General features: G+C 32.9%; 1 protein-coding gene across 1 annotated transcript; it reads left to right on the top strand.

Moving 5' to 3' along the window:
• The first annotated feature begins 1,432 nt into the window (after positions 1 to 1,432).
• On the top strand, positions 1,433 to 10,958 carry LOC131845490 (uncharacterized). Its single transcript, XM_059194555.1, has 4 exons — positions 1,433 to 1,633; positions 8,210 to 8,383; positions 9,984 to 10,146; positions 10,813 to 10,958. Exons 1-4 carry the CDS (start codon positions 1,541 to 1,543, stop codon positions 10,887 to 10,889), a joined length of 507 nt encoding a protein of 168 aa, XP_059050538.1. The 5' UTR covers positions 1,433 to 1,540; the 3' UTR covers positions 10,890 to 10,958.
• The last annotated feature ends 3,202 nt before the right edge of the window (positions 10,959 to 14,160 follow it).

A 14,160-nucleotide genomic window follows, 5' to 3' on the forward strand; every position in this document is an offset into this window, starting at 1 on the left:
TTTTGTCTCACTCACACCTATTTATCCTTAAAAATACCGCTCCCGCTCGCACATTAAATGAAAACCAATTTTTTTGTAAATATATTTTTTTTTGTATATTTGACACTGACATTATTTTAAAATAATTAGCCATAATTGCGATATTACTTTGATCTTTATTTGTTAACACAGTTCCTTGCAAATAGATTAAATGGAAAAATAAACAATATGTTAAGGGGCTGGTTAAAAAGTAGCACACATTATCTAAAAAAAAAAATTAAATTTTACCAAGTTTTTCGGCTAAACGAAAGGATTTTATGGATCATTTTGCATTATTTCTAAATAAAAATATTTTAAATGCTTGCAAACATAATCTTTCAAATAAAACCGCTTTTTGTATGGGGGCGATATGGAAACATGAAAAAAATGAGTTTTAATAAATATTTCGTAAAAACACGAGTTATTCAATTTAAAAATGGATGTCAATTAGAGGGGTGAGGGGTGAGACCCCCCTTTGTGTAGTATTTCGTCGATAATATAACATACAATACATGGATCAATTATCGGAAATCCAATACATAACAGTATGTAATGACGTATGTGTTACAAATAAAGAATCTTGAATCATGAACCTTGGTGAATGAGGTGAGATAGTGTTAAACCTAACCTAACCTGAGGTTAATAATATCTTCCATTACCTATATGAGACGATCAGAATGAAATTGCATCACGTTCTACATTTAACACAGCGCCATCTTGTGAACTTCTAAGACTTTCTACTACTTTGTATAGTCGGTAGAACAACCTTTAGAAGAATGCATATTTTATTGCCATAGCCATTATTGAAAAAGAATAGACAACGTCAAATCAACGTAATATCATTTGCACCGTCTACAGTTTCTCTGCACAACCTGTGGTTGACTGGTAGAAAATGCCGTAAGGCGTTAAGTCCGCCATATGTACTTTTACCTTGGTATTTAGTGCATTGAAGTTATATGTTTTTGAGGTTTCAGAGGAGCTTCCTGCCGCGTATACCTAGATTGTGGAATTAACTTTCTGCGGAGGTTTTCTCACGAGACTACAGCATAGGGTTTTTCAAGAAGGGTATATTAAGGTTTCTTAAGGGTCGGCAACGCGCACGTGATACCCCTGGGGATCATAGGCTATGGTGACCATTTACCATCAGATGGGCCGTATGCTTGTTTGCCACCATAAAAAAAATAATATAAATAAAGAAATAATATCAAGAATGAAAGCAATAATAAATAAACTGACATAAGAATTGGCCTTTGGCCTCATCATTTATACAAATATGAAGTTTAAACATAAACTAGGCTGTATGGTCTAAGGACCTTTGCCTATTCCATCATTGAAAAGGAGATGGACGAATATGAAAAAAAAAATTAAGAAATGTCATCTTAAATCGTAAGTGAAAGAAAATAAAATATTCACAATAAAATTTCAATTTCTCAATGTATTTAATGCAATGATTTTAGCTTTTGACTTTTTAATTTCTGTGTATTAGAGTTTGAAGTTTAGCAATAGTATAAAAAAATATAAGATGTATTATATGGACAAGCTACCAACGGTAATCAGCTGTTGCTTTTGCTGTTTTCTAAGAGCTGGTACTGTAATGATAGCTATATTTTCATTTGTGAGTATTTCATTTAAATTTTTATATAATCACTAGCTTACATATGAATGTGGATGGTAATAAGGGCAGAAGAAGGCAGAAATAGAGATGGATGGAGTGTGTGAAAGATGATATGGTAAGAACAGGAGTAAATAACGGATGACTGCGAACAGGGATGAATGGAAGAGAAAAACATTACGCCGACCACAAATAAATGGGATAAGGAAGAAGCAGAGGACTAGTTGATATATATATATATATACATAAAAACTTTTTTTTAATACATATCTAATTACATTAAAAATGTATTGATCTGGACATTACTTATATTTTATACTAGCTGTACTCGCGACTTCGTCCGCGTGGAATTTAACTTAAAGTAGCCTAAGTTACTCCTTATTATAATCAGCTACCTGCCAATAAAAGTCTCGTCAAAATCGGTCCAGTCATTTCTGAGATTACCCGGAACAAACAGACAGACAGACAGACAAAAATTGTAAAAAATGTTATGTTGGTGTATGTAACGTATTTATATGCATGTAGTAAAAAACGATTATTTCAATATTACAAACAGACACTTCAATTTTATTTATATGTATAGATTACTTTAATCCTATGATTTAATAAGACTGTACTCATGCTGAGGAGTTTTTAAAATCTACGTTTGGTATAAATGATTAAAATTGTACGAAATCGTTATCTAATCCATCTATATACTAATAAATGGATAATTTCAAATAGTTAATTCTGAAACTTTGAAATTAATTATATGAAACCCTACAAATGCGAGCCAAAAATATATCATAAGGATGTAACAATTTAATTAACTAACACCAAATATTGAAATGACGGCCTCTGTGGTTAATCGGTTTACCACGCCACTTTACTTGCGATAGCGACCATCGACCGTCCCTCTGATGCAGGGAGAATTAACTATGTCTGGGCTCCTGGACAATGATAATGAATAATAATAACCTAGGACAATTTACACAGCGCCATCTAGTCCTTAGCTAAGCAGAGCTTGTGTTATGTTTACTAGACAATTGGTAGAACTACATAGATATATTTTATTAAAAATATATGTAATTACGTCGAAAACAAATAGATCAATATAAACAATCATACTTATGAATACAAAAGTTTATACCGTGCGAGGAATTGAACTCACGGCCATCGGGAATAAAGCGCTGTGCTAAACGACTAGACAACCGAGGCCAGTAGTAGACATTACTATTTTCTTCTTTCTACTTTCATATTTATTTTATTGTATCAATTGATAATAATTATCTACATATTTTATGTTACACCTTAATTCACCTTATTATCGCTGATTTTTATTATTTTTGACGACCTCGGTGGTCTAGCGGTCTAGCACACCGCTTTACGCCCAATGGTCGCGGGTTCGATTCCTCACGCGGTACAGACAGTTTGTTTTCATGAGTATGATTGTTTGTGTCGATCTGGATATTTTCTATATATACTATGTATGTATTCACGAAAAAAAATGTATTTATATCAGTTATCTAGTATGCACAGCACAAGTTTTAGCTGGCTTAATTTGGGACTAGATGGCGCTGTGTGAATTGTCCTGAGATTATTATTATTATTTATTTATTTATATACTCTTTATTGCACCAGGAAAATTACATTATGTATTATGTCCTTTACTTATATTTATTTCATCATTATATTGTTAGTTCTACTAGTGTTACCCACTCACTACTAGCTGCCACGTTGTTAGGTTGAATGGCAGAGAGATATGTTAGTTATTTTAGAGATATGTTTAAGTGAACATATAAAAGAACACTCTAGTACTTAGTAGTAACTTAACACTTTAGTAGTCACTTTGTCTATAATTAAGTTTATTTCTGTATTTCAAAATGCAATAAAGAATATACAATAATATTATAAACCCGAAAGTTTGTAAGTATGGACGTTTGTTACTCTTTCACGCAAATACTACTGATCGGATTTTGATGAAACTTTACAGTAATGTAACTTATGCATCAGAATAACATATAGGCTATATTTTTTTATTGAAACTTAACGTGGTTGAAACCGAGGTCAAAGCTAGTACTTATATAAAGTTCTATTTCAATTCAGTACTGAATATATTATTCCTGTGGTAACACATACGATGCAAGAGGTACTAAACCTCTTATCTCAGATACCGTCCGTTCCCACACTTCGATCCAAGCAACAATGCATGCATTGCTCCTTTGTCGCTTGTCGCAGACATAAGACGTTGGTTATAGAGAATGAGAATCCCGGGTTAGCGAATTGTCACTTACTCTTTAATGAAAGAATGGATTTTGTTACGTAATTGGAATGACAAACAAATTGACTCTCAACCTGATGGTATGCCTCACCCAGGCTTGCCAACGTTTTTTACAAAAAATAAAATGTAAGTTCAGGTCTGAAATGAATGAAATGAATATTTTTTACTGTTTAATAGAAGAATATTAATTCTGTGAACAATATTAGAATAGAATAGAAAATAATTTATTCAAATAAACTTACATTGAAGCACTTTTAATAGTCATCACATTTTTTTTTAATCTACCGCTCATTCGTAAAGCTCTCTCATCACAAGAACAAGCAAGAAACTTGTGTGTTGCTCTTTTAAATAATTTTATTCATACTTACAATTTAAGTTTAAGTGTGTAAATACAAAATACCGATTAGCACTAATTCAATTAAATAATAAAATAGAAAAAACATTCAGTACACTACAACTGGTTAAACAATTTATAAGAGGAAATAAGTCATAGTGATTAGAGCAGACCAGTCCCCACAAGCAGCACAGTATTTTTGAAAAAAGAACAGTATTTTATTTATTTATTATTGTTGTTGTTTTAAATACATATTTATAGAGCTTCACGCACAATTTACTAAATTTATAATCTATATTAAAAACTTGGCTATGCTCGGAGTTACTCTCTGCGTGATCGAATCAGAAATGAGGAGATCCGCAGAGAGGAGAGTGGCAATGGATGGACTGACGATCTGGTCAAGCTCTCTGGAAGGCAGCGCAGCGCAGGACCGACCGTGGTGGAAATTTTTGGGGGAGGCCTATGTCCAGCAGTGGACGTCTTCCGAGCTGCGATGATGATGATGATGATTAAAAACTTCATACACCTCACCACAGTTATAATTGAAATTAAAATAAATCACTTTTTATTAAATTAATAGACGCTCTATTTCTATTATTGCGATACTTAGTACATTCAGTACTGAAGAAACTCTTTCAGTAAATGCTGAGGTTGTTATTTGTACTGATGTTATATTGTATATATAAAGTATGCACTTACAAAAAAACTATTTGAATGTATCAGCATGTATGAGTTTTCTAGTACTTATAATTCAAGCTCTCATTAGTTTACCACTAGATGGCGCTGTGTGAATTGTCCTGTTTGTATTAATTGTTTCTCTATTTTTTAATCAAAAAAATATTTAGAGACTTATCATAATGCCAATCCTTATACCTTATCTCCTACTAAACAATTAAAATAAAAAAAATCTGAACATAATACAGGATTAGTTAATGTACCATGATACATACCAACACAAAGCTGATTCACTATTTAAAATTAGGTACTTATACTATTTTATATTTCCTCTCGTAAGGGCAGATTCCACGCCCAACTTTGGGTCCTTCTGTGCAATTCTGTGTTAAAAATAGTTTCACTACTTAAAATTAGTTATTTTACATTTCCTCTCTTAAGGGCAGATTTCACGCCCAACTTTGGGTCCTTCTGTGCAATTCTATGTGTTAAAAATAGTTTCACTACTTAAAATTAGTTATTTTACATTTCCTCTCTTAAGGGCAGATTTCACGCCCAACTTTGGGTCCTTCGGTACATTTCTATGTGTTAAAAATAGTTTTACTACTTAAAATTCGTTATTTTACATTTCCTCTCTTAAGGGCAGATTTCACGCCCAACTTTGGGTCCTTCGGTACATTTCTATGTGTTAAAAATAGTTTTACTACTTAAAATTAGTTATTTTACATTTCCTCTCTTAAGGGCAGATTTCACGCCCAACTTTGGGTCCTTCGGTACATTTCTATGTGTTAAAAATAGTTTCACTACTTAAAATTAGTTATTTTACATTTCCTCTCTTAAGGGCAGATTTCACGCCCAACTTTGGGTCCTTCTGTGCGATTCTATGTGTTAAAAATAGTTTTACTACTTAAAATTAGTTATTTTACATTTCCTCTCTTAAGGGCAGATTTCACGCCCAACTTTGGGTCCTTCGGTACATTTCTATGTGTTAAAAATAGTTTCACTACTTAACATTAGTTATTTTACATTTCCTCTCTTAAGGGCAGATTTCACGCCCAACTTTGGGTCCTTCTGTGCGATTCTATCTGTTAAAAATAGTTTTACTACTTAAAATTAGTTATTTTACATTCCCTCTCTTAAGGGCAGATTTCACGCCCAATTTTGGGTCCTTCTGTGCGATTCTATGTGTTAAAAATAGTTTTACTACTTAAAATTAGTTATTTTACATTCCCTCTCTTAAGGGCAGATTTCACGCCCAATTTTGGGTCCTTCTGTGCGATTCTATGTTTTAAAAATAGTTTTACTACTTAAAATTAGTTATTTTACATTCCCTCTCTTAAGGGCAGATTTCACGCCCAATTTTGGGTCCTTCTGTGCGATTCTATGTGTTAAAAATAGTTTTACTACTTAAAATTAGTTATTTTACATTCCCTCTCTTAAGGGCAGATTTCACGCCCAACTTTGGGTCCTTCTGTGCAATTCTATGTGTTAAAAATAGTTTCACTACTTAAAATTAGTTATTTTACATTTCCTCTCTTAAGAGCAGATTTCACGCCCAACATTGGGTCCTTCTGTGCGATTCTATGTGTTAAAAATAGTTTCACTACTTAAAATTAGTTATTTTACAATTCCTCTCTTAAGAGTAGATTCTCACGCCCAACCTTCTGTGCGATTGAATAAATATTTGAAATATTGACATGTATAATTTATAAATATTTCATTAATAAGTAATTGACTTACTATTATTGTAAATAATGTAGATACTTAATAATGATTTATAAATAAGGGCTCTTTAAGGGGTTACATGGGTTTCACGGTTTCAAAAAATCGAAAAAATTTTTTTTGTCTTATTAAATTCTATAACATCTCTAGAATATTGTCCTAAATTTTCAAGTTGATCCGACTAATAGTTTCGGAGATACAGCCTTGAAAAGGTGGACGGTCGAGGTCAGGTATAGGCTGAGGGCGCAGTAGGTAAAACGCAGCTGCAGCTCATCTATTGTTAGCTGTAATTCTTGTCCCTTTTTTTCTTTATATAAGGTAAACTACTGGAAAATATTTCATTTGGTGATTTCTCGTTAAACTACGAAGTTCATTTTGAGGTAATAAAATTCACAAATAAATAGTAGAGGTAATAAATTTCACGAATAAAATTCACAACAAACACTTATAGTGTTTGTTGTGAATTTTATTCGATAAAAAATGCCGTTTAAAGTGTCTAGAACCCAGATAACGGAAGGTGTTCGTATCAGCATTATTATTAATTATGCACGGTATGGACCTAAAACTTGGCCTAAATTGCCATGAATATGCCCGAAATATGGATGAAAACCGGGTGACCGCAGCCGAAAAGAAATCTATCAGCGAGACTCGTGAAGCCAGGATTCGTCATAGACTGGAGCAAAAGGATGCCCTGGACAATACAGGTGCAGCAGGTTCTCTACTTTATGGCCCAAGAATCGACGAATCAATGTAAGTTAAAAAAAAAAAAATACCCTCTTTTATTGTCTCTTAAAACTTTAAACTCGTTTTTCTCAAAACTATGTTTTCAAAGACGGTTGTCAAGATTTCTCGCGAACTACTCAACCGATCTTGATGAAATTTTACACAGGTCTTCGAGATATCATTTACAAGGTCTTGAACGAAGGATTTTTTTTTATTTTAATTACAACTATTTTTAAAAAAAAAATGTCGAGAAATTTTCATCGAAATTTGCATTTTTTTTAAAAAAACGTCTGCCAAAAATCCAATTTTCATTTTTTTTTTTTTTCCTTCGTCCAATACCTAGTTTATTGTCTTTACTAAAACACGTATTTTTTATTTTTATTTCAGATGATCCTGAAAGAAGTTCTGCTGACAACGCGGAGGCACCTTTTTTCCGAGGGACTGCCGGAAATGGCGTCGTAATGACCGCCATTTTGATATTTTTTTTTGACAATTTTGCAAAATGTTTATTAAATATGTATCTTTTAAATAAAAAAAAATTCATTAAAATATTTCATTTTTTATATGTAAAAAAAATATTGAAAAAAGGCCGTTTTTTGCCCGAGGAAACCCATGTAACCCCTTAATTATAAGAATAACCAAAATGGACATTTGTTTTGTCTGTTGCATGTCAGATATGACAAAATGTGTGAAACTAATTGTAAAGATCTTTAAAACCACATATGTACCATATTTTAAGCAATAAATATTAATTTCAGTATGCTAAAATTTTTTTCAGAACTTTACATTTCTTCTCTTAAGGGTAGATTCTCACGCCCAATCTTATGAACTTCTGTGTTATTCAGTATGTTAACAATTTTTTTTTCAGATAGTTGGCCTCATTTTCGTTCCCAACGTGAGTTATGCCAAAGGTTTCTGGGATATGAACTCCATACTTTCGAACTATAGTTCGGCTACAGAGAGCAACATACAATTGTTCCTGGGTATATTGTCTATTATGCTGTGTGCAGTTAGTGTGCTCCTGCTCATTGGTGCTTGCTGCGTTAGTATAATTAGTAACTTAGTTTATACTGAGAGCTGAGAGCTCACAATATAATTAGTAATTTAGTTTATATTCTTCACGACCAATACCGGGCAGATTGAAGTGTGCTTCTTCTACGTCAGAACACCATAAAGCAATAGTGTATGTAGGAAAAGGAGAGAACTTACACTACTACACTTACACACTTAACATTATTTTTCGCGGAACAAGTAAGGAAAGAAAGGAACAAACAGATTTTAAAACATTACGTAAAAAAAGAGCATAAAAACGTAATATTAAAAAATTAAAATATAGGTATAATAATAATATATATATATATTATTTTTGATACAAAAAAAATGCAAACGAAGTCACGAGTAACAATTAGTATAATATAAACCAAGATATGCCGATAAGAAAATTTCAAACAAGATGCTTGGAATTAAATTCTACTTTTTCGAGCGGCGTAAAAGATTTTCCTCGTTTTATTTTACTTATTAATAATAGAAAATCCAGTGAAATTATTTCTGAAACCGAACAGAGCTTTCCCCGTGGATGATCGAATTATCTGAATTATGAAAATAATGTTTTAACCTTTCATACAAACTGCGTAGTCACGTACCTAAGTGATTTTGTAGATGTGGAGGGTACAAAAATTATTGTTATATTTCAACCCTCGCCGGGTATTTCTTGATCAAAAATTGTTCTATATCAAGAATACCATCGCTGGAATTCATTTTATCATAACTTTTGAAGTCACTGTCAAAAGAAGTTTCTCTATGTTTGTTTATTAATAGGTGTTTGGTCTGGTTTGATGTTTGGGGTTGGGATCGATCTATACAAAATCATATGTATGATTGCATTCTGTGGTAACTTAGGTGTATTTGATTTTGGAATGTGACGTCATAAAATTTAAGGCCCACTCCCAACCCTTGTGACTCATTTCTTTGTCCTCTTCCACTCATAACGTTTGACTTAACTTGCCGATGACCCTTATTATAACTATAAATAAATTTTATTGAAAACTTCAACAAACAAATACTTGATATAAACACTTTTGAATAGTCATATTTATTTTATTCTACCACTCATTAGGAATGCAGTCTTACCACAAAAAGAATGGGATGTTTTCGATGCCGTCCCCTCCTAACGATTGACGTAATTTACGGATAACTCCTTTTTTCTCCTTTTTTCTTTTCGATATATATTCAAAGATTAGACCACCCGCCCTGGAGAAAGGTAGATGTGTAGATTTTTACTCACTAAAATTCTACCCGGATGACCCCTAATGATCTAATTTCCAACAACTGCCAATTCTGTTCGAGATATATACCAAAGAGGTGCGGGGGTGTAGTGCGGAGAATGTTTTTGATCCCTTCATCCTCTAAAGTTTGACGTAATTCTAAGATTAGCCCGGGAGAGCGAGATTCTTACTCAACAAAATTTTACCCGGATGACTCCTAATGATCTAATTTCCAGAATCTGGGGAAGGGTTTTTTCGATCCCGCCCCCTCCTAAAGTTTGACCTTATTCTTAAATTATACGACTCGCTCGGGAGAACGATAACATACCTTACTTACCAAAACTCTACCCGGATAACCCCTAATGATCTAATTTTCAGAATCTGCCAATTCTGATTGAGATATACCAGTGGGGTGCGGTGGTGTACTGCTTGGGTGTGATGCTGCTGTTCTTCATTCTCGCTGCATTCTGCTTCTTCATCCACACCAACTGTTATCTGGCCGGGGGTGCACTCTGCGCACTTATCATCTGTGACATTCTATGTTGGTTTTTTTATACAACTAAGATAACAACTAAGCATACGGCCCGCCTGATGGAAGCAGCTATCCTTTTTATTATTTCTTATATTTTCTTACTATCAAACGCAAACGCCTGGCAAACGAGGTTTTGCCACATACATAAATCAGTTATCGATCGCCGTGAGTAGAAAATTATTAAAGTATTAGGTGAAAATTTAGGGTTGTGTGTATTTTTTAATAGCGAAGAAGAATTTAGAATTATAAAACAAAATAAAAAAATTGTGTAGATCACCTTTGTGGTATGAGAAATAGTTTAAATCTTATTCTCAGAGTGAGACACGCGATATCACTCATGCGTTGCCATTCTAGAGAACTAAAATGACTCTTATCCTGTAATTTTACTATCTAATCTGCATCCTACAACCGAATCTTAGATGTTTAAAATAGAATAGAAAAATATTGAAATGAACTTAAATTTAAGCACTCTTTAATCTTATATTTATATTCTTAAATCTACCGCTCGTTCGGAAAGCTGTCTCACCACATGAAGAACAAGCAAAAACATACGTGTTGCTCTTTTAAATAATTGTTGTAACTTTAAATTTTTAAGATGAAACGTGTAAATATAAATACAAACTGTCAATCACTAAATCTTTAGAAAAGTGGAAAATATACATGGTTTTTTTTCAGTGACCGCGTACTTCGTTATGGTAGCTAATAGTCTTCGCATGTCATTGAAGTTCCTCAACGACGAAGGTATAATATGATATAATTAGATCATACCACCGTTACTTTGATTGCAACATAAAAATATAACACTAATTGCCTCACAAAACGATCGCCCTTGTACATTTGTTAATTGGTTTTGTAAAAGTTTTCGTGAATAAAGTATTGGAATTTTTTTTTGTTTGATTTCCATTTTCGAGGAATTGAAGATTATTAAAAAAGGTGAAATGTATAATGTTTGAAAGTAGTACCATGGAAATTTATTATATCTCCAATAAAGTACGTTTGCTAAGTAATATTGATGAGATTTAAATGTCAGCGCGTTTGTTTCAAACGTTGAGAGATTTTTCTTTAGAGAAATGAACTTAGAAATATGTACTCGTATGTAATTGAATGGAAAGAATAATATAAATAATTATGTATTTCATGAATATTTGTCTACATCATATTATATAAAAAAATTATTTATATCATTATCACATAATCCTAACCATCATAATCCATCATCATCACGATCGTCATCATCACATCATCATAATTAATCTTTGCAATGGTGAACCCTACCGAATTGAGAAGACATAATTTTACTACAGTTTGTGATAATTAAAAATTACGGTTACATTGTCTGTTGTTAAAAACAGAAATAATCATACAAACAATAGTTTTTTTTTATAATACAATGTTAGCAAACAAGCATACGACCCAGTTAACTGACTCATATGGAGAAATATATAATGTTTCTAATTGTTAAATGTTATTGTGAGGGTATCGAATCGGCTACCATTAGTAGGTATTTTACACCCAAAAGATCATCGTGGACCTAAATAACCCCGCAGTTTTGTACATAGCAGATTAATGTTCCCGACATAACATTAATATCTGCCAGAATGACATCCAGCATCCGAGTAAATCTGCTAAGAAACTCAGTGTCGCAGGCGTTTTCATTTCCGTTTCCGCGGAGCTTCGCCTCAAGTCTGAATTATAGGACAATTACTAATAAGACACGCTTGATTAGTTACACTTTTGAACTATTTTTATATCTCAATTCTGTTATAAGTTTTCTAATTGTAAACCTGTTTATCGTAAATAAATAATTAAAAAAATAATTATAGCATTTTTTTCTAAATACTGATATGAGTTTTCTAATTGTGAACCTGTTTTTGATCGTAAATAAATTATTAAATAATAAAAAAAATGGTCGGCCTCGGTGGTATAGCGGTTTAGCACAACGTCTTGGTGATGGTCGCTAATTCGATTCCTAGCACATTGCAAAGTTTTGTATTTATGAGTATGATTGTTTGTTTTGATCATATTAAGTACCTAATTGACAAAAATAAATATATTTGAGTATATATAACAGTTGTCTAGTACCTATAACATAAGTATTGCTTGCCAGTGCCATCTAGTATTAAGCTTGGTACTAGATGGCATTACGTAAAATCTCCTGTGTTTTATTATTATTAAAAAAAATAGCGTCATAGGATACAGCCAATCTGCAAACTGTAAACTTTGCTGGTATACTCGTATTACCCGAAACACAAACGGTACTTAGCTTGAAAATAGATGGCACTATGTAAAATGTCCTGGGTTATAATTATTATTTAAAAAAAGCATCACGGCATCACGTCACACAGCCAATCTGTGATTAAAATCTGAAAACGTTGCTAGTATTTCTGTCAGTTGTCTAGTGCCCATATTACAAGCGCTTAGCTGAGCATTGTGTAAATAGTCCTGGATTATCATTATGATAAAAAAAAAAAAGCGCCACGGGAGATAGCCAGTCTAAAAACGTTGTTATTGTATCCATCAGTTGTCTAGTACCCATAACAAAAAAACTGCTTACCTTGGCACTATGTAAATTGTCCTAATACTGTCTAACAATAACCTATTATTAAAAGAAAAACAGTGTCACGGTACATAACCAGTCTGTGATCAAAATCTAGATACATTGTTATTGTATCCATCAGTTGTCTGGCACCCATAACAAAAAAACTGCTTAGCTTGGCACTATGGAAATTGTCCTACTACTGTCTAACAATAAGCTATTAATAAAAGAAAACAGCGTCATGGTACACAACCAGTCTGTGATCAAAATCTGAATACATTGTTATTGTATCCATCAGTTGTCTAGTACCCATAACAAAAAAACTGCTTACCTTGGCACTATGTAAATTGTCCTAATACTGTCTAACAATAACCTATTATTAAAAGAAAAACAGTGTCACGGTACATAACCAGTCTGTGATCAAAATCTAGATACATTGTTATTGTATCCATCAGTTGTCTGGCACCCATAACAAAAAAACTGCTTAGCTTGGCACTATGTAAATTGCACTAATACTGTCTAACAATAAGCTATTACTAAAAGAAAAACAGAGTCACGGGACACAACCAGTCTGTGATTAAATTCTGAAAACATTGTTACAAGCAGTCTGTGATCAAAATTTGGATACATTGTTATTGTATCCATCAGTTGTCTAGTACCCATAACAAAAAAACTGCTTATCTTGGCACTATGTAATTTGTCCTAATACTGTCCAACAAAAAGCTATTATTAAAAGAAAAACAGCGTCACGGTACACAACCAGTCTGTGATCAAAATCTAGATACATTGTTATTGTATCCATCAGTTGTCTGGCACCCATAACAAAAAAACTGCTTAGCTTGGCACTATGTAAATTGTCCTAATACTGTCTAACTAAAAGCTATTATTAAAAAAAACAGAGTCACGGTACACGACCAGTCCGTGTTCAAAATCTGAAACCGTTGCTATAAGTGAACCCACCCAATTTGTTTGAAGGGCAAACAACCCCTGAATCGAAGTTGCGATCAAAGGCTGATTAAAATAAGCGCAAGAATTCCAGTTTGCAAATACTTCAAGTGTTTTTTCGCGGCGTCGATTGCTTTGTTTGTTGTTGGCAGGCTTATTGATTTAGAAACATACTGTCTGTTACTCGCGACTTTGTCTGCTTATCGACCCTGATGTTTCAGGCGATAGGCTACGGCAACCAGTAGTATAAAAAACTGAATTAAAAAAAGGATGAGATTTTTTTAATTACCCTTTGGCCTCATCACTTATAAAAATATGAAGAAGTTTAAAAAAGACTAGGCTGAACAGTCTAAGTACCTTTGCCTGTTCTATCATTGAAAAGGAGATGGACGAATATGGAAATAGACGAAATGTCTATTCAAAACCCTGCCCTAGAACTTTTTTCGATTTTATTATTTTGTTTATTTGAATGCTGGTGATTTTAATACATATCCTTTTAAATTTGATCAAGAGCTGACTAAAGTTTTCTAGTATATTTTTAT

Source organism: Achroia grisella, unplaced genomic scaffold (assembly GCF_030625045.1).
Source record: "Achroia grisella isolate CSIRO2021 unplaced genomic scaffold, CSIRO_AGI_Agris_v1 utg474, whole genome shotgun sequence".
NCBI lineage: Eukaryota > Metazoa > Arthropoda > Insecta > Lepidoptera > Pyralidae > Achroia > Achroia grisella.

Coding starts and splice junctions, on each gene's coding strand:
- LOC131845490 (XM_059194555.1), top strand. CDS start 1,541: ATGTATTATATGGACAAGCTACCAACGGTAATCAGCTGTTGCTTTTGC. Junction 1,634..8,209: donor TGATAGCTATATTTTCATTT/GTGAGTATTTCA, acceptor TTTTTTTTTCAG/ATAGTTGGCCTCATTTTCGT. Junction 8,384..9,983: donor TGCTCATTGGTGCTTGCTGC/GTTAGTATAATT, acceptor TCTAATTTTCAG/AATCTGCCAATTCTGATTGA.